This window comes from Bubalus kerabau, chromosome 23 (assembly GCF_029407905.1).
Source record: "Bubalus kerabau isolate K-KA32 ecotype Philippines breed swamp buffalo chromosome 23, PCC_UOA_SB_1v2, whole genome shotgun sequence".
In the NCBI taxonomy this organism is placed as follows: Eukaryota; Metazoa; Chordata; class Mammalia; order Artiodactyla; family Bovidae; genus Bubalus; species Bubalus kerabau.
In genome coordinates this window covers 33,640,829-33,666,895 of record NC_073646.1, presented here as the reverse complement: position 1 = coordinate 33,666,895, position 26,067 = coordinate 33,640,829, and the positions used below count along the sequence as shown (strand labels likewise).

Below are 26,067 nucleotides of genomic sequence, written 5' to 3'. Positions count from 1 at the left end.
TCCATCTTTCTTTGTCTTGCACAAGACTGACATTTATGGAAGTGCAGCCCAGTTATTTGGGGTTTGTCCGATGCTCCCTCCTTCGAGGCATGAATGCCATGGAGGCAGTACTGCTGCTTCTGAGTGCCTCCCACCAGGAAGCTCCAGAGGTCCCTCTGGCCCATCTCTGCCCACGTTCCTGTTGGTCACTTGATTAGGAGGTGGCTGTCAAGTTTGTCCACTTTTATAAAGTTACTGATTGTTCCTTTTTTAATCCATAAGTATCTTGTAATCAGATGCTTTGAGATTATGTAAGTTAGTCGTGTTCTACTCTTTGTGACCCCATGGACTGTAGCCCACCAGGCTCCTCTGTCCATGGAATTCTCCAGGCAAGAATACTGGAGTGGGTAGCCATTCCCTTCTCCAAGGGGTCTTCCCCAACCCAGCAATCAAACCCAGGTCTCCTGCATGGCAGGCAGATTCTTTACCATCTGAGCCACCAGAGAAGCCCCTGAGGTTATGTAAATTTCCCCTCAAATTTTTACCCATTGGGTAAAGTTTATACTTGGGATATAAATAGATGCATATAAATAGATTATTAATTGACCTTTGAATTTAAACAAGTATTTTCAAACAAGGTAACAGAAATGCCTGCATTAAATTTTCAGATCTGGAGAGCTTAACTTTATATGATTCCATCCATAAAGTAGGAAAACAGTTCTTAATTATCTGACAAGCCCATCATTCTTTCTTAAAAAGGGTATGTGTACACAAATAGGATTTAACTCTGTAGCTGAATGTCAAAAGTGTTGGCAAAGTGTTTCGTAATTCAGCAGTGATCCAACCAGATGACATTTTATAGAACTGCAAACCATCTCACCATGGACTCAAGAGCAGACACGAGGAACGTCACTACCATCCTGCTCTCCGAGGACTCCTCATTTGCAATGGGCAGGGTGGACACTGCTATTTGTGCCATAATCCCTAGGAGAGAGAAGTATTAAGAAAGTGAGTGGTAGAAATTGTGTCCTGCTCAACTCGTTTTGAACTGGGAGGGTCCTCACAGGTGACCCAGTTCAAACCTTCCTTTAAAGCTGACACTTATAAACAGTACATGGGGACTTCTCTGGTGATCCAGTGGTTAAGAATTCACCTTCCAATGCAGGGAACTCTGGTGAGATCCCTCGTCGGGGAACTAAAGGCCCCACAAGCCAAGGGGCAATTAAGTCTGCATGCTGCAACTAGAGAAGCCTGCTTGCCACAGTGAAGACCCAGAGCACTTCCCACTCCCCCAAAAAAAGGACAGTATATGATCCACTTGTCATGTATGGATGTGAGAGTTGGACCACAAAGAAAGCTGAGTGGTGAAGAATTGATGCTTTTAACTGAGGTGTTGGAGAAGATTCTTGAGAGTCCCCTGAACTGCAAAGAGATCAAATCAATCCTAAAGGAAATCAACCCTGAATATTCATTGGAAGGACTGATGTTGAAGCTGAAGTTCCAATACTTTGGCCACCGATGCAAAGAACTGACTCATTAGAAAAGACACTGATGCTGGGAAAGATTGAAGGCAGGAGGATAAGGGGATGACAGAGGATGAGAGGGTTGGATGGCATCACTGACTCGATGGACATGAGTTTGAGCAAGCTCTGGGAGCTGGTGATGGACAGGGAAGCCTGGCGTGCTGCGGTCCATGGGGTCGCAAAGAGTTGGACACGACTGAGCGACTGAACAACAACAATATGATTTGCCTAAGATCGTGTATTTCCCACTAAACCTAGACATGTATTTCATTAAATGAAGTCAGGTATTACACTAGAGAGGCATGTTACCTATTTCCCAAGTGAGGAGGAGAGAAGGTAATGTCTCTTACTGATCCACCGTTGTTTTGTCCGATTCCAGCATTGTGGTGACTGAAACCACATTCTGGCCCACATACACAGAAAAAAAAAAAACCCCTTCCTTCCTCTCCTGTTAGGACTTCTCCTGTAATGAAGGATCATGCTAACTTTTGCTAAATTCTATACCAAGTGAGCATTAGAAAGCTTCTTTGAAAAATTTTCTGCAGCACCGTAAAAAGAGTTCTTTCAAATAGAGCATGCAGTGTATTAATATCTGTCATGTCCTGTCCCTGCAATAGCTGACTTAATTATATTTGTAAGCAAAAGATAAACAGATCAACATAACTATGTGGGAGGAAGCCCAAAGATCTATGGGCATGAAGTATGGTGGTCCTATAAGACTATTCAGAAATATTTGCAAATGTTTCTTCCTGAATTGATTTCTTGACCACTTGAAGGTGTGTGTCCACATGCCTTGTGTTGGCCGAGGACATCAGGGAAGTGGCATCACTTCCACGCTGGGGATTCCACCATACTCCCTCTTCCTCTGCAGTTTGATCTGTCAGGTTCCATGTGATCAGGTTCCAGAGAAAAACACAGATCAGACCCACAGCCAACTCACAAGAGACCTCCAGTGCAAGCAAGGAATCAATCCTTGCTCCTTGAATGCACCCAAATCTGGTGGTATTTTTGACCATCGCTTACCCTGGCCAATCTGGATGGATAAACCATGCTGAAAAGGAACTCTAAAAATGTAACTACTCATCTATCTAGATTTTCTGAAGCCACCGGAGGATCCTTGAGGATCTCTTATGATAAAGTCCAAGTCTCCCTGAGAAAGAAAGTAGACTAGCACACACAGAGCCATTAGGATGCAAATTGTTAGAATTTGTTAGAATTGTTAAAGTTTTTTTTTTTTTTTTTTTACAACTCTGCCTATTATGAAATAGAGCATAAGAATGTGACATTATACCGAGCAAGCGAGCTAAACCACTTCAGTTGTGTCTGACTCTTTGTGACCCTGTGGACTGCAGCCTGCCAGGCTCCTCGGTCATGGGGATTCTCCAGGCAAGAATACTGGAGTGGGTTGCCGTGCCCTCCTCCAGGGGATCTTCCTGACCCAGGGATCGAACCCACAACTCTTATGTCTCCTGCACTGGCAGCTGGTTCTTTACCACTAGAGCCACCTGAGAAGCCCAAGAACGTGAATTAACAGGCATGACCTGGGCATGAACAGCTGAGGAAATATACTTCAATTTGAAGTTTTTATTTATTTAAAAATTGATTTATGTACTAGGCATGCCACTTAGGCATGCTGGATCTTAGATCTTAGTTCCCTGACCAGGGATGGAACCTGTGCTCTCTGCAGTGGAAGTTTGGAGTCCTAACTACCAGACCATCGGGAAGTCCCAATTTGAATCTTTGAAACAATTATCTTAAAATCAAGCCTTTGACTCTCTTCTTGTTATTACACCGCATTTGAGAACAAACAGAAGTTGGTGACTATTGCTGGCCATCACAAGGACTCTGTTTCAGCAACAGAGCTGGAGTCAGAAAAAGCCGCAAACAGGACAACCTGGGAGAAATGGACGGATTCTTAGAAAAGTTCAATCTTCCAAGACTGAACCAGGAAGAAGCAGAAATTATGAACAACTCCAATTACAAGCACTGAAGTTGAAGCTGTGATCAAAAATCTCCCCCAAAACAAAACCCCAGGACCAGACGGCTTCACAGGAGAATTCCATCAAACATTTAGAGAAGAGCTAATGCCTATCCTTATAAAACTCTTTCAAAAAATTGCAGAGGAAGCAACACTTCCAAACTCATTCTATGAGGCCACCATACCCTGATACCAAAACCAGACAAAGACAACACAAAAAGAGAAAACTACAGGCCAATATCACTGATGAACACAGATGCAAAGATCCTCAGCAAAACCTTAGCAAACAGAATTCAGCAACACATCAAAAAGCTCATACACCATGATCAAGTTGGGTTTATTCTAGGGATGCAAGGATTCTTCAATATATGCAAATCAATCAATGTGATACACCATATTAACAAATTGAAAGATAAAAACCATATGATATCAAAATAGATGCATAAAAAGCCTTTGACAAAAATCAGTACCCATTTATGATTAAAACTCTTCAAAAAATGGGCGTAGAAGGAATCTACCTCAACATAGTAAAGGCCATATATGATAAGCCTATAGCAAACATTATTCTCAATGGTGAAAAACTGAAAGCATTCCCCCTAAGATCAGGAACAAGACAAGGGTGTCCACTTTCACCACTATTATTCAACATAGTTCTGGAAGTCCTAGCTACAGCAATTAGAGAAGAAAAAGTAATAAAAGGAATCCAGATCAGAAAAGAAGTAAAACTCTCACTGTTTGCACATGACATGATACTGTACATAGAAAACCCTAAAGATAGAAAATTACTAGAGCTATTCAGTGAATTTAGCAAAGTTTCAGGATACAAAATCAATACACAGAAATCACTTGCATTTCTATATACTAACAATGAAAAGTCAGAAAGAGAAATTAAGGAATCAATCCCATTCACCACTGCAACAAAAAGAATTAAACATCTAGGAATAAACTTACCTAAGGAGACAAAAGAACTGTACACAGAAAATTATAAGACACTAATGAAAGAAATCAAAGATGACATAAACAGATGGAGAGATATTCCATGTTCCTGTGTAGGAAGAATCAATATTGTGAAAATGACTATACTCCCAAGCGCAATCTACAGATTCAGTGTGATCCCTATCAAATTACCAGTGACATTTTCCACAGAACCAGAACAAAAAATTTCACAATTCATATGGAAACACAAATGACACCCTGAATAGCCAAACCAGTCCTGAGAAAGAAGAATGGAGCTGAAGGAATCAACCTTCCTGACTTCAGATTATACTACAAAGCTACAATCATCAAGACAGTACGGTGCTGACACAAAACAGAAACACAGACCAATGCAACAAGATGGAAAGCCCAGAAATGAGCCCACGCACCTACGGGTACCTTATTTTTGACAAAGGAGGCAAGACTATACAATGGGGCAAAGACAGCCTCTTCAATAAGTTGGTGCTGGGAAAACTGGACAGCTACATGTAAAACAATGATATTAGAACATTTCCTAACACCATACACAAAGATAAACTCAAAATGGATTAAAGACCTAAATGTAAGACCAGAAACTACTAAACTCTTAGAGGAAAACATAGGCAGAACATTCACTGACATAAATCAAAGCAAGATCCTCTATGATCCACCTCCTACAGTAACAGAAATAAAAACACAAGTAAACAAGCAGGACCTGATTAAACTTAAAAACTTTTAAAGAGCAAAGGAAACTATAAGCAAGGTGAAAAGACAACCCTCAAAATGGGAGAAAATAATAGCAAATGAAACAACTGACAAAGAATTAATTTCCAAAATATACAAGCAGTTCATACAACTCAATACCAGAAAAACAAACAACCCAGTCAAAAAGTGGGAAAAAGACCTGAACAGACATTTCTCCAAAGACATACAGATGGCTAACAGACACATGAAAAGATGCTCAACATCACTCATTGTTAGAGAAATGCAAATCAAAACTGCAATGAGACATCACCTCACACCAGTCAGAATGGCTGCTATCAAAATGTCTACAAACAATAAATGCTGGAAGAGGGTGGAGAAAAGGGAACACTCTTGCACTGTTGGTGGGAATGTAAATTGATACAGCCACTATGGAAGATGGTATGGAGATTCCTTAAGAAACTAGGATAAAACCACCATATGACCCAGCAATCCCACTCCCAGGTATATACCCTGAGGAAACCAAAATCGAAAAAGACACATGACATTGTTCATAGCAGTACTATTTACAGTAGCTAGAACATGGAAGCAACCTAGATGTCCAGCAACAGATGAATGGATAAAGAAGTTGTGATATATATACACAATGGAATATTACTCAGCCACAAAAAGGAACGCCTTTGAGTCAGTTCTAATGAGGTGGATGAACCGAGAACCTATTATACAGAGTGAGGTAAGTCAGAAAGAGAAAGATAAATACCATATTCTAACGCACATATACGGAATCTAGAAAAATGGTACTTAAGAATTTACTTACAGGGCAGCAGTGGAGAAACAGACATAGAGAATAAACTTATGGACATGGGGAGAGGGGAGGAGAGGGTGAGATGTATGGAAAGAGTCACATGGAAACTTACATTACCATGTGTAAAATAGATAGCCAATGGGTATTTGCTATATGGTTCAGGAAACTCAAACAGGGGCTCTGTATCAACCTAGAGGGGTGGGATGGGGAGGGAGGTTCAAAAGGGAGGTGATATATGTATACCTATGGCTGATTCGTGTTGAGGTTTGACAGAAAACAACAAAATTCTGTAAAGCAATTATCCTTCAATTAAAAAAAAAAAATTGAAAAAGAAAAAGCAGTAAGCAGCACCCAGCAGGCACTCGTGTTAAGTCTTAGAAACTCTTTCCTCTAGTGGCTAGATTCCATGATTATCACTTAGCACATCAGACCAAGGAAATGCATATCACAAAGTATGAAACCGCAAAGGCATGTTATGCTTCCCACTTACCAGAATGTTCACTTAGATTATGCTCCATCCTTATTACTTTGGGAGCTCAGAATACTTTCATTCAAAATTGTTATTTTGCCTACTATCCCAGACACAGAAAAAGGAGCAGACGCATTCTCAGGTCACAAACATGTTGGTTTATCCATGCAAAGCTAGACCCAGGGCAACTTTCTGGCTACTGCTGTTTCCACTTCTCACCTTCAATTGCCCTAGGTCTGCTGAGATGTCAGGGCTTCCCAGGTGGTGCTAGTGGTAAGAACCTGCCTACGAATGCAGGAGATGTAAGAGACAGGAGTTTGAATACTGGATTGGGAAGATCCCCTGGAGTGGGGCATGGCAACCCACTCCAGTATTCTTGCCTGGAGAATCCTCATGGACAGAGGAGCCTGGCAGGCTACAGTCCATTGGGTTCCAAAGAGTTGGACATGACTGAAGTGAGTTGGCATGCATGTATGCATTGCTATGATGTCAATCACATTCAGTGTGTGTTAAGAAATGGGGAAAGACAGGGTGGGACGAATTGAGAGTAGCAATGAGATATATACATTATCACGTGTAAAACAGATAGCTAGTAGGAAGTTGCTATGTAACTCAGGGAGCTCAGCCTGGTGCTCTGCGGTGACCTAGAGGGGAGGGAGGGACACTTCAGAGCAAGGGTGTGACTTCAGAGAGTGTCTACACATGGTTGATTCATGTACAACAGGAAGCAACACATTGTAAAGCAATTATCCTTCAATTTTAAAAATCTTACAAAAATAATGGGAGGGATGCCATCCTAACAGCCTGTGGCAAAGCCACAGGAGAGGAGAACTCCCGCTTCATTAACAGAACTTCTCGGGGACCATCTCAGTACTCTTTGATGGGAAGAACCCTGGAGGCAGCGTCAGTACTCTTTGATGGGAAGAACCCTGGAGGCAGCGGAGTCCAGTTGGGCTCCATGGGGAAGGCCGATTCTGTCTGGGGCTTTCTGCTGTCTAGAAATGGCTGCATCTGGGTCACTTCCCTGAGAGGCCTTAGTCAACAGGGCGCGTGGAACAGTCCCTGCACCCCTAACCGCGTCCGCTCCTCCGCCCTTTGCGAGAAAGAAACTGTCTTCGCATGCGAGAAAGAAACTGTCTTCGCACCGCCGCGTTAACAGCGACCGCGCGAGGATACACCAGGCCGGGTGGCGACACGAGCTTCCAGAGCACGAGGCCTGATGGGCGGGCCCTCCCAGGGCCAGGAGCAGGAAAGCCAGGCTGGGGGCGCCCCAGACCACCAAACAGCTCCGAGACCCCGGTGGACTGCCCTCGGCCGCCTCCTCTCTGATCAGACACCCAATTACTCACCTCCCAGGAAGGGTCTTTTCACCTCTCACCTTTTATGAGCCCCCTCGCCTTAAAATCAAGGGAACCACACATTTATAGGAGTCTATGAATATGTAATGTTCAGAACAGGGAAATCTACAGAGACAGAAGTAGACTGCAGGTTGCTTAGGGCTGGGAGGTGGGTAGATAAATGGTACAGGGTTTCTTTTCAGGGGTGATGAAACTATTCTAAAATTGTCTGTGGTTACGATTGCCCAACTACATGCATATATTAAAAGCCACTGAATTGTATACTTTAAATGGGTGAATTTTATTTCAAAAAAAGAAAGGGGGGAGGTTTCAGGGGTTACAACTTGGTGCTTTCACTGCCAGGTCGGGGGGTTCAATCCCTGGTCAGGAAACCAAGGTCCCACAAGCCCAGCTGTGGGCCCAACAACAACGACAAAAAGCTATTAAGAAATCAAATGACAGGACTTCCCTGGTGGTCCAGTGGCTAAGGCTCCACCCTTCCGCTTCAAGGAAAGGGCTCGGGTGGGTCCCTTTTGGGGCAATAAGGTCCTACATGCCGTGCAGTGTGGCCAAAAAACTAAAAATTAGAAAGAAAATCAAAGGAAATCAAAGAGAGGTTGGATGGCAAGAAAGGAAATTAACACTCACCAAACATACACCACAGGCCAGTGCTTTTCTGATCATCTGATTTGCTACCCGCACACTGTCTAAGGTCCCCTGCTAACGCACAGGATGATTCATTGAGCAACAGGGGCTGGGAACGCAGTGGAGGAGCGAATGGCAAACCAAGGAGCTCAGGGAGCTTAGAAAAAGGATCTCCAAAGGCAGGAGCCCCATGATTAGAGAGACCACACGTCCTGGGCTAGGACAGAACTCGTGCACCTGCCTTGCAGGTAAGTCATTAATAGTCCTCGCTTCTTTCCCTGGTGGCTCAGACAGTAAAGTGTCTGCCTGCAGTGCAGGAGACCCAGGTTTGATTCCTGGGTCGGGAAGATCCCCTGGAGAAGGAAATGGCAACCCACTCCAGTATTCTTGCCTGGAAAATTCCATGGACGGAGGAGCCTGGCTGGCTATAGTCCATGGGGTCACAAAGAGTTGGACACGACTGAGCCACTTCACTTCACTTCACTTCACTTCTCTCTCTCAAGCGCCTGGAAGATGCATTGTAACATGTTTGCATGTGGGTGGTTTATGAAAGAAACAAAAAAATCACTTGAACATGAAGTCATGAATTCTTAAAAAAAATTTTTGTTGTGGTTGTTTTGGCCAAGGCGTGGCTTGTAGGATCTTAGTTCGCTGAGTGTGTGTGTCTGTATGCCCTGTTGCTCAGTTGTATCTGACTCCTTTTGGCCCCATGGACTGTAGCCCGCCAGGCTCCTCTATCCATGGGATTCTCCAGGCAAGAGTACTGGAGTGGGTTGCCATGCCCACCTCCAGGGGATCTTCCTGATCCAGGGATCGAACCCGGGTCCTCCACAGTAAAAGTGCCGAGTCCTAACCACTGGACCTCCAGGGAATTCTCCTTAAAATATTTTTAGAAATTGATGTACACTTTGCAAAAAGTTCAACCTTGTCTAATGTATGGTTCTGTACATTTTTAGCAAATATAAAGTTATGTAGCCACCACTGAAATCATGGTGTGAACTGCTCCATCACACCCCAGATTCCTCCATGCCTCTTTGTCAACTCCCCCACCCCAACCTCTGGCCAGAACTGATCTGTCTTCTGTCCCCATAGTTTTGCTTATTCCTGAATATCACATAAATGGAATCCTACGCTGTGCTGGGGCTGTATCAGTAATTTGTTCTTTGTGTTACTGAATATTCCACTGTAGGGATGAAACACAGTTAAATTAACCCTTTTGCCATTTACAGAACTTTTGGGCGGTCTGAAGTTTTTTGATGACTATGAATAAAACCATAAATTAAAAGATGCTTGCTCCTTGGAAAAAAGTTATGACCAACCTAGACAGCATATTAAAAAGCAGAGACATTACTTTGCCAACAAAGTTCCATCTAGTCAAAGCTATGGTTTTTCCAGTAGACATGTATGGATGTGAGAGTTGGACTATAAAGAAAGCTGAGCACCGAAGAATTGATGCTTTTGAGCTGTGGCGTTGGAGAAGACTCTTGAGAGTCCCTTGAGACAGCAAGGAGATCCAACCAGTCCATCCTAAAGGAAATCAGTCCTGAATATTCATTGGAAGGACTGATGCTGAAGCTGAAACTCCAATACTTTGGCCACCTGAGGCAAAGAACTGACTCATTGGAAAAGAGCCTGATGCTGATTGAAGGTGGGAGGAGAAGGGGATGACAGAGGATGAGATGGTTGAATGGCATCACTGACTCAACGGACATGAGTTTGAGTAAACTCTGGGAGTTGGCGATGGTCAGGGAGGCCTGGCGTGCTGCAGTTCATGGGGTCACAAAGAGTCAGACATGACTGAGCAACTGAACTGGTGAATAAAACCACTATTGTGTCAACCTAAGGTTTCATTTCTCTTGCGTAAAGACCTAAGAGTGGGATTGCTGGGTCATATATCTTGAGGTTTTTTTGGTTTGTTTTTTTAGCTTCAAAGGAAGTGAAACTGTTTTCCAAACTGGTTGTACCATTTTGTATTCCTACCACTTTTGGTGTTGTTTGGGTGCTAGGTCGTGTCTGACTCTTTTTGACCCCATGGACTGCAGCAGGCCAGGCTCCCCTGTCCTACACTATCTCCCAGAGCTTGCTCAAATTCATGACCATTGAGTCAGTAATGCTACCTCACCATCTCATCCTCTGCCACCCTCTTCTTCTTTTGCCTTTAATCCTTCCCAGCATCAGGATCTTTTCCAATTCCTACCACTAATATATGAGAATATAGTGAAAGGAAAGTCGATCAGTCGTGACCGACTCTTTGTGACCCCGTGGCCTATACAGTCCATGGAATTCTCTAGGTCAGAATACAGGAGCGGGTAGCCTTTCTCTTCTCCAGGGGATCTTCCCAACCCAGGGATCGAACCCAGGTCTCCTGCATCGCAGGCGGATTCTTTACCAGCTGAGTCATAAGGGAAGCACACAAATACTGGAGCAGGTAGCCTTTCCCTTCTCCAGGAGATCTTCCCGACCCAGGAATCGAACTAAGGTCTCCTGCACTGCAGGCGGATTCTTTACCATCTGAGCTACCAGGGAAGCCCTATGAGAATATATCCCTACCACTAATATGTGAGAATTCCAGTTGCTCTGCATCCTTGTCAACATGCAGTATTGTCAACTTAAAAAAAAATTCTTTTTTGCAATTTTAATAGGTGGGTAGTGATATCACTTTGCAGTTTTAGTTGGCAATTTCCTAATGACTAAAAACACTAGGCATCTTTTCGTGTGCTTTTCTGCCACCCATATAGCTTATTTAGTAGAATGTCTTGTTCAAATCTTTTGTCCATTTTGAAACTAGATTGTCTGCTTATTTTTTATTATTGAGTTTATAGATTCTTTATATTTTCTGGATACAAATCTTTTATGTGTGATGGGCAAATATTGGGCTGGCCAAAAAGTTCATTCAGGTTTGTCTATAAGATGGTATGGAAAAATCTAAATGAACTTTTTTGGCCAACCCAATATTTTCTATATTGGGAAATGTAGCAACCCAATGTTTTGCTATAGGGAACAGTCTACAGAGATAACTGATAAAACTTTATGATGTTTATCAGTAATCTAACGATGATGTGGCCACAGATAACTTTATCTCAAATGGTTCAGAAAAAATAAAACTTCTTTGTACTACACTTGCAATTTTTCTGTAAATTTGATACTATTTCAAATTTCTAAAAATTATTTTTTAAGCTTACATCAAATATATACACATTTCCGTTTCTTAAAATTGTACAGTCAATGGGTTTTATAATTCCTTTACTAAGTATTTAGACTGTATCATCAATAATTCAGATTAAACTACTTCATGTGTAAGGCCCAACTTGAAATAATTTTTACTTGTGCAAAATCCATCTATTGGCAAAGACAGAATTTCACTTCTATTTTTTCTCTATATTTTTACACATCGCCTGCATTACTTGGTTGAAATATTAAAATCTCTTTCCCATTGTAAGTTATAGAAATCTCACAAGGAGTTTTAAATCAGCTTTTAAATATATCGAACATTGGTCAACTTTTATCTTGCTGTTGATGTTTAGTTGCTAAGTCGTGTCCAACTCTTTGCAACCCCCTGGACTGTAGCCCACCAGGCTCCTCTCTCTGTCCATGGAATTCTCCAGGCAAGAATACTGGAGTGGGTAGCCATTTCTTTCTCCAGAAGATCTTCCTGACTCAGGGATTAAACCTGTGTCTCCTCCGTTGCAGGCAGATTCTTTACCGTCTGAGGCATTATTTAAAACTGTCATGAAGAAGCTGATAGTCTTTATTATTATTAATATTATTTTCGATGTGAATCATTTTGAAAGTCTTTACTGAGTTTGTTTACAATACTGCTTCTGTTTTATGTTTTGGTTTTTTGGCTGCCCTCCCCCACCAGGGATCAAACCCAGACCCCCTACATTGGAAGTTGAAGTGTCAACCATTAGACTGCCAGGGAAGTCCAAGGAAACTGATATTCTTGACTATCATCTTTCTGAGTCAATTAATTCGAATACTGCTTAAAAATAAGACTATATCTTGTTTGGCAGAGTTGTGTCTTACAATGCAAGTAGGTACACCGAAAGGCAAATTCAAGTACGGTCAACGCCATCGGAGGAAGCAGTGAACACCTTTCCCAGAGGGAACTCTTTTCTTCTATGATTTCTTTAATTGTTTAGGAGAGAGGCTTTTCTAACTCTTAATCTGCATGTGCAACCTTGCCGACACTGCACACTTTTTCGGGTAAGTGGTTCTGAAATGTGTCAGCCACCCTTGGCAGGCTCTGCCTTGTCTAGCACCAGTCCATCCCCTCTTGGGTGGTGGTTTCCCTTTTGTCTTAGAATTTTGCCATTGGCAGATATGTCCTTAGAGTTCATGTCTTCCAGCCACAACTTTAATACTTTTCAGCCTCTCTCAAGCCTTCTCTTGGCTGGTCACTTAGCACCCTCAACGGAGCCCTCAATACCACAGTTTGGTGACTCTCCTGTCAATGGCATGAATTCTGGATTCATCGTGACCTTGCTGCGATCTCTTGCTAAGTCCCTCAGAGCCAGTTTTCCTTGCAGTGTTGACATGGATCATTGTTTCCACCATTAATTATCCAATGATGTAGTGAGGGGCCATAATGTATGAAAAATACACATTTTAAAATAATATAATCAGACTTGATGTTGTGAGATGCTCACACTGACAGCTACCAGAGATGAGCCCACTTAAAGGACTGGCGTATTCCAGGCTCTTATTTTATGCTCGCATCCAATCTGTAATTACACCACAATAATCTCTGAGAGGACTGTGATGCCAAAACTTTAACAGAGAGTAAAATAATAGGCAGAATGAAACTAGTTGGAACTCAAAAAAGATCTTATCAGTGGGCATCAATAGTAGTAATTTAAAAAAAACGAATGTTTTGTAATTTAAATTTTTTTTTTTGTAATTTAATTTTAAAAATGAATGTTTTGTAATTATCGCCTACTTGCACCCTTTACTTAACAACAAATGGAGGCAGGAACTTTGTCTTTTATACTTTATGCTTTAGAACACATCATGCGTTAATAGTACATCAAAACTAATGAACCATGATTAGCTAATTTTGTGGTTTCTCACCTTGAGAACACTGAGGAAAAAAAAGAAATCACTGCATTCTAATAAAGCTAAAAGTCCTAGACAATGAGAGCTAGTACCACAGAGTTCAAACTCCCAAAGCCAATACAGTGATTGAAATTCAAAGCACTGGGTATGTTCATTTAGATCACAGATTTTACACTGTGCTTAACTTCTTGCTTTTTTAAAACTGGAGATGTAAACTAAAACAACTCTCAAATCTCTTAGCTCTCCCAGAAATCTTTGAGGACTTTCCTTTTCAATGTTATATTTTACTAATGAAAAGCAAACATCAAAACCAGACTGCCTCCTATTTTGGTAAATAGTTTTACTGTAACATAGTCACACTCACTGGTTTACATCTTGTCCACTGACTGGTTTTCCGCAAAGGCAGGGTTGCAGGTGACAGAGACCACATGCCCTCAGAGCTGGCAATATTTATTATCTGACCCCTTGCAAAAAAAAGTTTGCCCATCCCTGTTCTAGATTTCATTTCTACCACTTATAATTTTCATCATTTGGAATAGCATCCACTCCATTTATCAAAACTCTGAAATCCTGAAACAGACGTCTGCTTTGCTTTTTAAGCTGTTTCCAGATTTTTCTTTTCAAAGGTTAATTTTTTCAGGTCCCTGAGGCCTTGATTGTATTTAGCAAGTTCCTAAAGTGCCACCTTCTCCCAGGTCTACAGTAAATGGAAACTGCAAACTCAAGTGTACCTATTCACCATTCAACAGAAACGTACTGAAGTGGTCAAGAGGTACAAACTCCCAGTTATGAAATCAGCAAGTTCTGAGGATGTAACAGACAGCTTGGTGACAACAGTTAATAATGCGTGCACGTGTGCTCAGTCATGTCTGACTCTTTGAGACCCCATGGACTGCAGCCCGCCACGTTCCTCTGTCCATGCGATTTCCCAGGCAAGAATACAGGAGTGGGTTGCCATTTCCTTCCACAGGGGATCTGCCTGACCCAAAGATCGAACGCACATCTCCTGCATCAGCAGGTGAATTCTTTCCCACTGAGCCACCTGGGAAGCCCATAGCGAACAATACTGTACTGTATATTTGAAAGTGGCTGAGAGAATCGATCTTACCACGAGATAAAAAAATTGTAAGTATGTGATGTGATGGATGTTCACCAGTCATTTCACAATATATACATATGTCAAATCACTACGTTGTACTCCTAAAACTAATAGAAAGTTATATGTCAATTATATCTCAATCTGGGATATTCTAAAAAATATTAAATTCTAAAAAATATTCTAAAAAAAAGAATAATAACAAATTTCAAGACAGCAAGGACTCTTCTGTAAGGATCAAGGAGTACGGAAAAGAACTAGAAATAAAACATATTTTCAATGAAAAAAAAATGAAAAAAAAAAAAAAAACCAAACTAGTTAAAATTAAATGCTTAACAAATAGTCAAGTGTTTCAGCTTAGCCGAACACATGCTTGAAAGTTTTTAAAATGTAATGCACACCAGCTGTATGAAAACATATACTGCTGACAGGAAGGACAGGGGGAAACAAAAGTGAGTAAAATCCACACCCTGTGCTCTGGAGTGAGACACAGCAGCAAAGACACAGCAGAATAGCAGGTGATAAAGGCAAAATGGGAGCCAGATGCCCCGGAAATGGTCTAGGCTGCTGAGTCAACAACGTCCAGGATGACAATGAAAGCATGTGAGCAAGTTCTAAAGCCTGAGAAAAAGCGAAGAGACCATCCAGGCTGCAGGTGTGGGCAAAGACCCAGAGCTCTGGGCAGCAAACCCTGGGGCTAAATAACAGGAAGGCAGGAAGAACAGGGACCCACTGCAAATGGACTGACACCTGCAGCTGCCTGGTGCCACGCCCTGTGTCCTCTGAAGGCAAGGTGGCCGGTCACGCAGACCAAACCTTCCTCTCCAAATATAGGAAGGGAGAAGAGCCTGCTCAGTTCTTCACTTGGAGCTGTGAGCAATACCCAGTTGCCCAATTCCCAATCTTGTATCTACATATCTGCAGCAGGAAACTAAACGGTGACATTTTTGGCCCAGCAATTCCACTCCTTGGCAGGTGCTCAAGAGTTGAAAACAAACACACACACACAAACGTGAACATGGCTGCTCACTGCAATATTCATAATAGCCAAACAGTGGAAAAAATTTAAAAAAATTCATCATTTGACAGAAAATGAAAATGTGGTATACCCATACAATGGATTATTAGTCATCCATAAGAAGGAATGAATGAATGAAGCTAGATCCCAAAGATTCTTTGATGATTCTGTGCTTAGGAACGATCTGGAACAAGAACTGTTTGGAATGTCAGAGACATAGGGACAGAATGAATATTGGCAGTGTCCACAGCTGGGGTGGGAAAGGGGAACGACTGTCTTAATGGATCAGCATTTCTTTTGGGGTGATGAAAATGTAAGGTCCGTCTAGTCCAAGCTATGGTTTTTCCAGTAGTCACGTATGGATGTGAGAGTTGGACTGTGAAGAAAGCTGAGCGCCCAAGAATTGATGCTTTTGAACTGTGGTGTTGGAGAAGACTCTTGAGAGTCCCTTGGACTGCAAGGAGATCCAACCCGTCCATTCTAAAGGAGATCAGTCCTGGGTATTCATTGGAAGGACTGATGCTGAGGCTGAAACTCCAATACTTTGGCCACTTCATGAGAAGAGTTGACTCATTGGAAAAGACCCTGATGCTGGGAGGGACTGGGGGCAGGAGGAGAAGGGGACGACAGAGGATGAGATGGCTGGATGGCATCACCGACTCGATGGACATGAGAGTTTCGGTAAACTCCAGGAGTTGGTGATGGACAGGGAGGCCTGGCGTGCTGCGATTCATGGGGTCCCAAAGAGTCGGACACGGCTGAGCGACTGAACTGAACTGAACTGTTCTGGAATTAGTGGTGATGGCTGCGTAACTGTGAATGAACAGTAATGACTGAACTATACAGGGCTTTCCAGGTGGTGCTAGTGGTCAAGAACCCGCCTAGGAGGCCAAGAGCCATGGGTTCGATCCCTGGGTCGGGCAGATCTCCTGGAGATGGCAACCCACTCCAGTATTCTTGCCTGGGAAATCCCACGGACAGCGAAGCCTGGCGGGCTCCATTGGGTCGTTGAATTGACACGACTGAAGCGATTTAGCACCTCAAACACACTAAACTACACACTTTTAAAGGCGAATTTCATGGAGTGTCAATAAAGCTGCTATTAAACAGCAAGGCTTGGGTTTTAAGGACGGGGAAAGCCCTCCAAGCCTTTTTTCTCCTTTACGTCTAAATCATAACCGTGACGGAGTGTAGTTCAGGACCAGAGACTCTTCTTCCGGTCTCTGGATTGGTTTTCTGCTCACAAGCCGGCCGCGGGTGGCTAACCCACTGACCACACCCACGACAAAACCCACGTCGCGCAGCACTCGTCAACGCGCGCGACAGGAGGCAAGGGATCCGGACGCCTGCGCCGGGGAGCTGGACGCAGTTACCAGGCAACAGCGGCTAACCCGCCCCCACCACCTAACCAATCACGCACTTCCGCACGTAGCGCAGTATCCCCGCGTACGACCGCCGGAGCGTGACCTCCGGAGCATCAGGCCCTAGCGTCCAGACCGGCAAGCACCCGCCCCCACCACCACCGCTCAGCCAATCAGAAGGGAGAGGGATGCGCGTTCCGTGCGTGCGACCGTTGCCCCCGCGCCTGGGCTTTCCCGCCCCACCCCCACTCCTTGGGCCCTGCCCGCCGGGAACCGGTTCGGGAGGCCCGTCGGGCCGCCTGAGGAGGGGGCGCTCGCAGCGCGCGACTGGGCGGGTAGCCTCCCCAGACCTCCCCTCCGCCAGGTCTGCAGGACGAGAAAGTTCCAAGCAAAGCACCCGCTCTTAATGGCGGCTGCGGCGGGGGCGGGATACGCACCTGAGGTCCCCGCCGGCGGGCAGCGCCCGGCCGGCCGCGGGGTCTGAGGGCTGGGCCACCTGGGAGTGCCTGGGGCCGAGTGCGGCCTGCCTTGACCGTCTGGAGGCGAGGGCTCGACGTTGTGGGCGGCGGCCGGAGCCCTGCTCTCCACTATCCCTCCTTTTTCTTTCTTTCTTTTCCTTTTTTTTTTTTTTTTTCTGGCTTCCTGGAAGGCAGCCTGGACTCGTGTGTCCGCAGCGCCCCAAGTGGGAGTTGCCATTTCCGGTGCCGTGGAATCCACTTCAGCTGCACATTGAGTTGGTTGGAAGTCCCTTAGTCCCGCGCTGTTCAGGGCCAGACGTGCTTGTCCATCTGTCTTTGATGAGTGTCTGCACGTGTCGCAACCTCCCCCCCTCCCCCCCCCCCGCCGCCGCCGACCCCCACACCGCCTCCAAACGTGGACGTCCTTTCTTGCTCTTATTTAATTTTACACTTTTTCGCATGATTGCCGTTTGTAGCTTTAAGCGGTGAGGTCACAGCTCCAGTGACCTGTGAATCTGCCTTAAAGCCATTGAGTTACATTGTAATACTGTTAACAGTTGTGTCCTGACCTTTTGATGGGACTCAGTGACATTACTGGGCTTCCCTGGTGGCTCAGAGGTTAAAGCGTCTGCCTGCAATTCAGGAGACATGGGTTTGATCCCTGGGTTTGGAAGATCCACTGGAGGAGGAAATGGCAACCCACTCCAGTATTCTTGCCTGAAGAAACCCATGGACGGAGGAGCCTGGTGGGCTACAGTCCACGGAGTCTTAAGAGTCGGACACGACAGAGTGACCTCACTCACTCATTCAATGACATTACTAAGGAGTCGAGAGCTGTCCTCCTGATGGCGCTGGTTCTCCAGCAAATAGTCAAGCATTACTTTAGTGCTGTTTAATCAAAGTCGGTTATATTTTTATTTTAAATATGCCAAAAGGAGAGTTGCTGCTGTTGTCAGTCGCTAAGTCGTGTCCGACTCTTAAGACCCCACGGACTGCAAAAGAATAGGGTAATAGAAACCGTTTACCCATTGCTCAGATTTACATAGCATGCCCTATTTTAAAGGACTATTTAGACACAATTGAAGACACTGTTCTCATTCCTTTTTCTTTACTGTCTTGGAGTTCTAATACGCATTTTCTTTTGCAGAAAGGCAAGTGTCCCAAATTCCCTGAACTTTTTTTTTGTGAGTGGCTAACAAGGGCACCCCACTCCAGTACTCTTGCCTGGAAAAGCCAATGGAAGGAGGAGCCTGGTAGGCTGCAGTCCGTGGGGTCGCAAAGAGTTAGACACAACTGAGCGATTTCACTTTAAAGGTTCACTTTCATGCACTGGAGAAGGAAATGGCAACCCACTCCAGTGTTCTCTCCTGGAGAATCCCAGGGATGGGGGAGCCTGGTGGGCTGCCGTCTATGGGGTTGCACAGAGTCAGACACGACTGAAGTGACTTAGCAGCAGCAACAAGGGTATTGAGCATTACTTTAGTAGTGTGTGAGATGAGTGCAATTGTGCAGTAGTTTGAGCATTCTTTGGCATTGCCTTTGGGATTGGAATGAAAACTGACCTTTTCCAGTCCTGTGGCCACGGCTGAGTTTTCCAAATTTGCTGGCATATTGAGTGCAACACTTTCACAGCATCATCTTTCAGGATTTGAAATAGTGCACTGTGAACTTCCAGATGTTCAAGCTGGTTTTGGAAAAGGCAGAGGAACCAGAGATCAAATTGCCAACATCCGCTGGATCATAGAAAAAGAGAGTTCCAGAAAAACATGTATTTCTGCTTTATCGACTATGCCAAAGCCTTTGACTGTGTGGATCACGATAAACTGTGGAAAATTCTGAAAGAGATGGGAATACCAGACCACCTGACCTGCCTCTTGAGAAACCTATATGCAGGTCAGGAAGCAACAGTTAGAATTGGACATGGAACAACAGACTGGTTCCAAATAGAAAAAGGAGTACGTCAAGGCTGTATATTGTCACCCTGCTTATTTAACTTATATGCAGAGTACATCATGAGAAACGCTGGGCTGGAAGAAGCACAAGCTGGAATCAAGATTGCCGGGAGAAATATCAATAACCTCAGATATGCAGATGACACCACCCTTACGGCAGAAAGCGAAGAGGAACTAAAAAGCCTCTTGATGAAAGTGAAAGAGGAGAGTGAAAAAGTTGGCTTAAAGCTCAACATTCAGAAAACAAAGATCATGGCATCTGGTCCCATTACTTCATGGGAAATAGATTCGGAAACAGTGTCAGACTTTCTTTTTTTGGGCTCCAAAATCACTGCAGATGGTGATTGCAGCCATGAAATTAAAAGACGCTTACTCCTTGGAAGGAAACTTATGACCAACCTAGATAGCATATTCAAAAGCAGAGACATTACTTTGCCAACAAAGGTTTGTCTAGTCAAGGCTATGGTTTTTCCAGTGGTCATGTATGGATGTGAGAGTTGCACTGTGAAGAAAGCTGAGCACTGAAGAATTGATGCTTTTGAACTGTGGTGTTGGAGAAGACTCTTGAGAGTCCCTTGGACTGCAAGGAAATCCAACCAGTCCATCCTAAAGGAGGAGACCAGTCCTGGGTGTTCATTGGGAGGACTTATGCTGAGGCTGAAACTCCAATACTTTGGCCACTTCATGTGAAGAGTTGACTCATTGGAAAAGACTCTGATGCTGGGAGGGATTGGGGGCAGGAGGACAAGGGGAGGACAGAGGATGAGATGGCTGGATGACATCACCGACTCGATGCACATGAGTTTGAGTAGACTCTGGGAGTTGGTGGTGGACAGGGAGGCCTGGTGTGCTGCAAATCATGGAGTCGCAAAGAGTCAGACACAACTGAGTGACTGAACTGAACCAGGGTATTGGAGAAGGAAATGGCAATCCACTCCAGTACTCTTGCCTGGAAAATCCCATGGATGGAGGATCCTGGTAGGCTGCCTGCCGTTCATGGGGTTGCTAAGAGTCAGACATGACTGAGCAACTTCACTTTCACTTTTCACTTTTATGCATCAGAGAAGGAAATGGTAACTCACTCCAGTTTTCTTGCCTGGAGAATCCCAGGGACAGGGGAGCCTGGTGGGCTGCCGTCTATGGGGTCGCACAGAGTCGGACATGACTGAAGCAACTTAGCAGCAGCAGCAGCAGCAGCAGCAAGGGTATGCTTCCTAGGAGATGCTATTTAAAAAAAGCTGCCCTTCCAAGGTAAAGATAACTAGCGATTAGCTGAGATGGTACCTGCTTTATGATATTTTTAAAAGCGATGTTTGAAAATCCCGTGGTATGTTGATTCTTCGTTATTCAGAAGAGTCATGGCCTGTAAAGTCTTCGCAAACAGGGTTCTGCCAGCCTCTTCACATTTTTGCTGCTATTGCTGCTGCTAAGTCACTTCAGTCATGTCCGACTCTGTGCAACCTCATAGATGGCAGCCCACCAGGCTCCCCCATCCCTGGGATTCTCCAGGCAAGAACACTGGAGTGGGTTGCCATTTCCTTCTCCAATGCATGAAACTGAAAAGTGAAAGTGAAGTCACTCAGTCGTGTCCAACTCTTAGCGACCTCATGAACTGCAGCCTACCAGGCTCCTCTGTCCATGGGATTTTCCAGGCAAGAGTACTGGAGTGGGGTGCCATTGTGGCACTATTAAACATTATTTTATGTGTGTGTCTGTTTAAAGACACCGTATTTAATGTATTTTGTAGATTCGTTCGTGAGTTGAATTCAGGGCCAACAGTACTGTGAAGGAAGGAAGCTTAGCTAACACAAAGTGTTTTCTACCTAACGCTCATTGCAGTCTTCAGTGCTTACAGTTTGAGGACCATTTTAAATAGCAAAATCATAAAAAAAAAAAATGTGGAAAGTGTGGCATTAGACTAGGAAAAGGACAGGTTTACGGTGTAAGAGCTGGTGCCACCCTATTCTACCTCAGCCTGGAACGTGTGTGGCAGGCAAAACAACTTTTTTTTTTTTTTTTTTTTTGCCATTCTGCTCTGTCTGCAAATGATCAGGGAAAATAGGGTGAGTAATGCTTTTAAATTTACCTGTGAGTTGTAGTGAGCTGGTGAAATCTCAAATCTGGAGCTAGTGAATAATAATGATTGATTTAAAACTTAACCTGTATATCAAGAGCTTCAGGCTTCCCTGGTGGCTCAGTGATAAAGAATCTGCCTGCAATACAAGACATGTGGGTTTAGTCCCTGGATTGGGAAGATCCCCTGGAGAAAGAAATGGCAACCCACTCCACTCTTGCTTGGAGAATTCTATGGACAGAGGAGCCTGGCAGGCTACAGTCCATGGGGTGGCAAAATAGTCAGGCATGACTTAGTGACGCAACAACAACAATATGTAGAAAAGAAATGGAAATTTAGCTAAAATAAATAAGACATTTGTTTTTAAATTATTGTTTATTTAATCTTTATATCATTATTTAAATAATTTCCTTGTATATTTCATAAACTTCATATTAGTATCAGTTCAGTTCAGTCACTCAGTCATGTCTGACTCTTTGTGACCCCATGAACCACAGCACACCAGGCCTCCCTGTCCATCACCAACTCCTGGAGTCCACCCAAACCCATGTCCATTGAGTCAGTGATGCCATCCAACCATCTCATCCTCTGTTGTCCCCGTCTCCTCCTGCCCTCAATCTTTCCCAAGCATCAGGGTCTTTTCAGATGAGTCAGCTCTTTGCATCAGGTGGCCAAAGTATTGGAGTTTCAGCTTCAACATCAGTCCTTCCAATGAACACCCAGGACTGATCTCCTTTAGGATGGACTGGTTGGATCTCCTTGCAGTCCAAAGGGACTCTCAAGAGTCTTCTCCAACACCACAGTTCAAAAGCATCAATTCTTTGGCGCTCAGCTTTCTTTGTAGTTCAACTCTCACATCCATACATGACCACTGAAACCATAGCCTTGACTAGATGGACCTTTGTTGACAAAGTAATGTCTCTGCTTTTTAATATGCTGTCTAGGTTGATCATAACTTTCATATGCAAATAACTTTTATATATTTTCTCATGCTTACCAATTTTTCCCATAGGGATGCATAATCAAAATAATTTGAAGACTAATGCCCTAAAAAGTTGGAAGTACCCTTTTCTTAGAAAATTGAAAGAAGAATTTATCCCCAAGTAGTGAGCTGAATTCATCAAGGAGATGGCTGAACCCAATGGAAATATTAAAGTATACCACATTTATGTGACACAGGAAGACTCAAGATTGTAAAAATGCCATTTCTTCTAGTTAATTTCTCTAAATTAGCTCATGAATTTAATGCAACTCTAATAAAAAAAAAATCCCAGTGGGATTTTTTAATGCAACTTGGCAAGATGATTTTAAAATTTATATGAGAGTAAATGTTATGAATAGCAAAGGCAATTTTGTAAAAGAACAAAGAAGAGGGATTTGATTGAATAAAAGAGCATATTGTAAAGCTGTAGCAGGCGAAACGTCATGTTAGTTGAGAATAAATTAGTAGAAACAAAAATTGAGTTCAGAAATTGACCAGTGTATAAGGAAATTTATCATATGTTATAAATGGCATTTCAGATCTTCAGATAAAGTCTGTTAATAGCCAATAATTTGGGGACAGTGAGATATCTGTTTGAAAGAAGAATTATACAGTCTAGTCTCACACCACTCATAAAAATCAACTCTAAATACAAGTGTTACATTAAGAGCTTTACAAATATTACAGAATATCCTTATTTTCTTGGGTAGTACTTTTCCTAAACAAGACATAGAAAGCAAAAGCTCGAAATGATAAATTTAGTAAAAGTAACTACAAGAAAATGAAATTGTATAGGACAAAAGACACCATAAATTAAAAAAATAAGAAAAATTTTCAACACATTTCAACACATAACAATTTCTATGCAAAATATATCAGTCATTTCTATAAATTGGTAAGACAAACAACCCAATAGAAATGTCACCAAGAATATGAATAGACAATTCTCAGTAAAGGAAAAACACGAAATGCTAGTAAGCATGTTTAAACCTAGAGATTACAGAAATAAAAAGTGAATCAGTAATGAAATGTGCTTTAGGTATTAGATTGACAAAGAGTTGAAAAGTTTGTATCCAGGTGTTGGGTGTATGGAAAAATGAATCTACCCATATTCTATTGAAGCACAACTTTTGGAAATTGATATCATTTATTAAATTTTCCAAATGAGTATTTTCTGTGACCCAGCAGTTTTGTTTTTCGGTATTTACCCTGGTTGGGGAGGTTGCATGTATGTGCTTAGTCATGTCTGACTATTTGCCACCCCATGGACTGTAGCCAACCAGGTTCTTCTGTCCATGGAATTTTCCAGGCAAGAATACTATAGTAGGTTGCCATTTCCTCCTCTAGGGGATCTTCCCAAGCCACGGATAGAACCCCCGTCTCCTACATTGCAGGATTCTTTACCTCTTGAGGCATTGGGGCTTCCCATCTACTCAAGAGATACCCTCAAATAAATGCAAAAGGAACATATACAAGAATATTCACTATAATAGAAAAAACTGGAAACAACTCGAATGTCCATCAGAAGACTGGTTAAATAAGATGTAGTTCACTTACACTGATATCCAAGAGTGGAAAAGAATGGGGTAAATCCAAACACATTGTTGTGAAAGTATTTCCAATATAGTTTTGAGTGAGAAGATGAAGTTGAAGCATGAAATACATATTATCTAATTTTTAAAAAACACATGTAGCAAAAATACAATATTTTTCCATAGTACCATATATATGTGGTGCTGTGGTTAAATGAGTCTTTGGCCTTAGCCATGTATAGTGTTTTATTAGTTCTTCTACAAAGGTAAAAGTCATAGATTAATTGTGTAATTCAAAGTTAATAATAAAAATATATAGGACTAATTAAGTTCACTCTTTCCCTAACTGGAGAATTTCAGCTATCACAAAGTAACAAAGAAATTAGGATGTCTACAGAAAGATGACATTATGAGTGGGGAGAAGATTTAGTTTGGCTAACAATTCACAGACATTTTAACATTTGGGGGTAACTGATATTTTGCTGTAGGACCGTCTATTCAGAATAGCAATTTGGACAAAAATGTAAGTCTTTGCCAGCATAAAGCCAGTATAAAAAACCAACCGGGCTTTGATAGCAAAATGTAAAAGCCCAGGTGTGACTAAATTCAGGTCTCCTTGGGCCAAACTCAACTTTTCCACTGTTTATCTGTGTCTTCCTTAGTGGGAGCCAGAAAATTAACGGGCAAACATTGCCACCCAGTGGCTCTGGTTCACCTTGCAGAGTATGACACGGCACCCTTTTGTTCGTAAATCCCAAACCAGTAGTTCTTTCAGATAGCCCTTAGAAGAAAAATGTTCTGGAAATTCAAAAGTCCCATGTAGGGCTATTGATTGTTTAATTCTGGCAAGTATTGTCAGCATTGTCAGTTTTGCAAAATAACATATTTAAAACCCAAATATGCACTAGATAAAAGGACAGCCCTGCGTATGAAAGAACAGTTGACAATTATATATGCATTTTATACATATACAAGTATATTGTAACTACATTACTAATTGTGATGCTTGATTTAATATGTCAGCTGAGCTGGGCCGCAGGACGCCCAGAGGTGGGTAAACATTTCTGAGTGTGCCTGTGATGGTGTTTCTGGAAGAGATGAGCATTTGTATGGGTGGACTGAGAACAGAAGCTGGCCCTCGCCAACGTGCCTGGGCCTCAGCCAGCCCCCTGACAGCCCCAGCTGAACAGAAAGGCAAAGAAGGTTGAATGTTCTTTTTCTTTCTCTCTGCCTGTTTGAGCTGGGGCATTGATCTTCCCCTGCCCGCAATCTGGAACCTGCACCATGGCTACTCTGGTTCTCAGGCCTTTGGACTCAGACTGGAACTACACCAGAACTAAGTGGAATGGCACGAGCAGTGTAGTTCTACACTCAGTCTACAGCTACACCCAGTCTCCTGGGTCGCCAGCTTGCAGATGGCACATAGTGGGAATCCTGTTCCTCCTGTCGGTTCTCAGGAGAACCCGCATACAGTAATCTTTACATGGTTCTCCTTTATCAATATATGTCTCAGATTTATCAATAAAAGCAGAGATGGACACAAAGTCTTGTACACAGAGCCTCAGTTTTGGAGGTTTCAGGAGTGAGGGCAGGGAGAAGTAACGAGTAGTAGTATCCTTTCCATACAGAGGCAGCTGCCTTTGGTCCTCTTTACCACTGGGATTGAAAAGAATCCATTCACCAGATCAGTATCATCTGGAAGTTCCAGAAACCGTGTTGATCTGTTCTAGTAAAATACTACCCCTGACTCAAAAGCTATGATTGGATTAAGCAACTGGCTAAGTTCATAGTAGTTTACAGTTGTCTGCCATTATCCATCTGGTGTTTGCAGGAGCCAAACATGCTCTCAGGTCTACAGTTCCAACTGGGGTGCAGTGTGGCTTCTCATTTAATACTGCCTAGGTCAAGACATCCAACTGGAGAAGGCAATGGCACCCCACTCCAGTACTCTTGCCTGGAAAATCCCATGGATGGACGAGCCTGGTAGGCTGCAGTCCATGGGGTCGCTAAGAGTCGGACACGACTGAGTGACTTCCCTTTCACTTTTCACTTTCATGCATTGGAGAAGGAAATGGCAACCCACTCCAGTGTTCTTGCCTGAAGAATCCCAGGGACGGGGGAGCCTGGTGGGCTGCCGTCTATGGGGT

At 43.2% G+C, this 26,067-nt stretch overlaps 1 protein-coding gene across 2 annotated transcripts in view; it reads right to left on the bottom strand.

Moving 5' to 3' along the window:
* LOC129637466 (general transcription factor II-I repeat domain-containing protein 2) overlaps nt 1–17,600 on the bottom strand; it is a 47,215-nt gene extending 29,615 nt beyond the window's left edge. For both annotated transcript variants that reach the window (XM_055561638.1, XM_055561639.1), the window contains exons 1-2: nt 17,360–17,600; nt 860–963 (exon numbers count right to left, since the gene is read on the bottom strand). In XM_055561638.1, the coding sequence (XP_055417613.1) occupies nt 860–958 (99 nt within the window). In that variant the 5' untranslated portion in view covers nt 959–963; nt 17,360–17,600. The remainder of the gene's footprint in view (nt 1–859; nt 964–17,359) is intronic.
* Nucleotides 17,601–26,067: the final 8,467 nt, after the last annotated feature.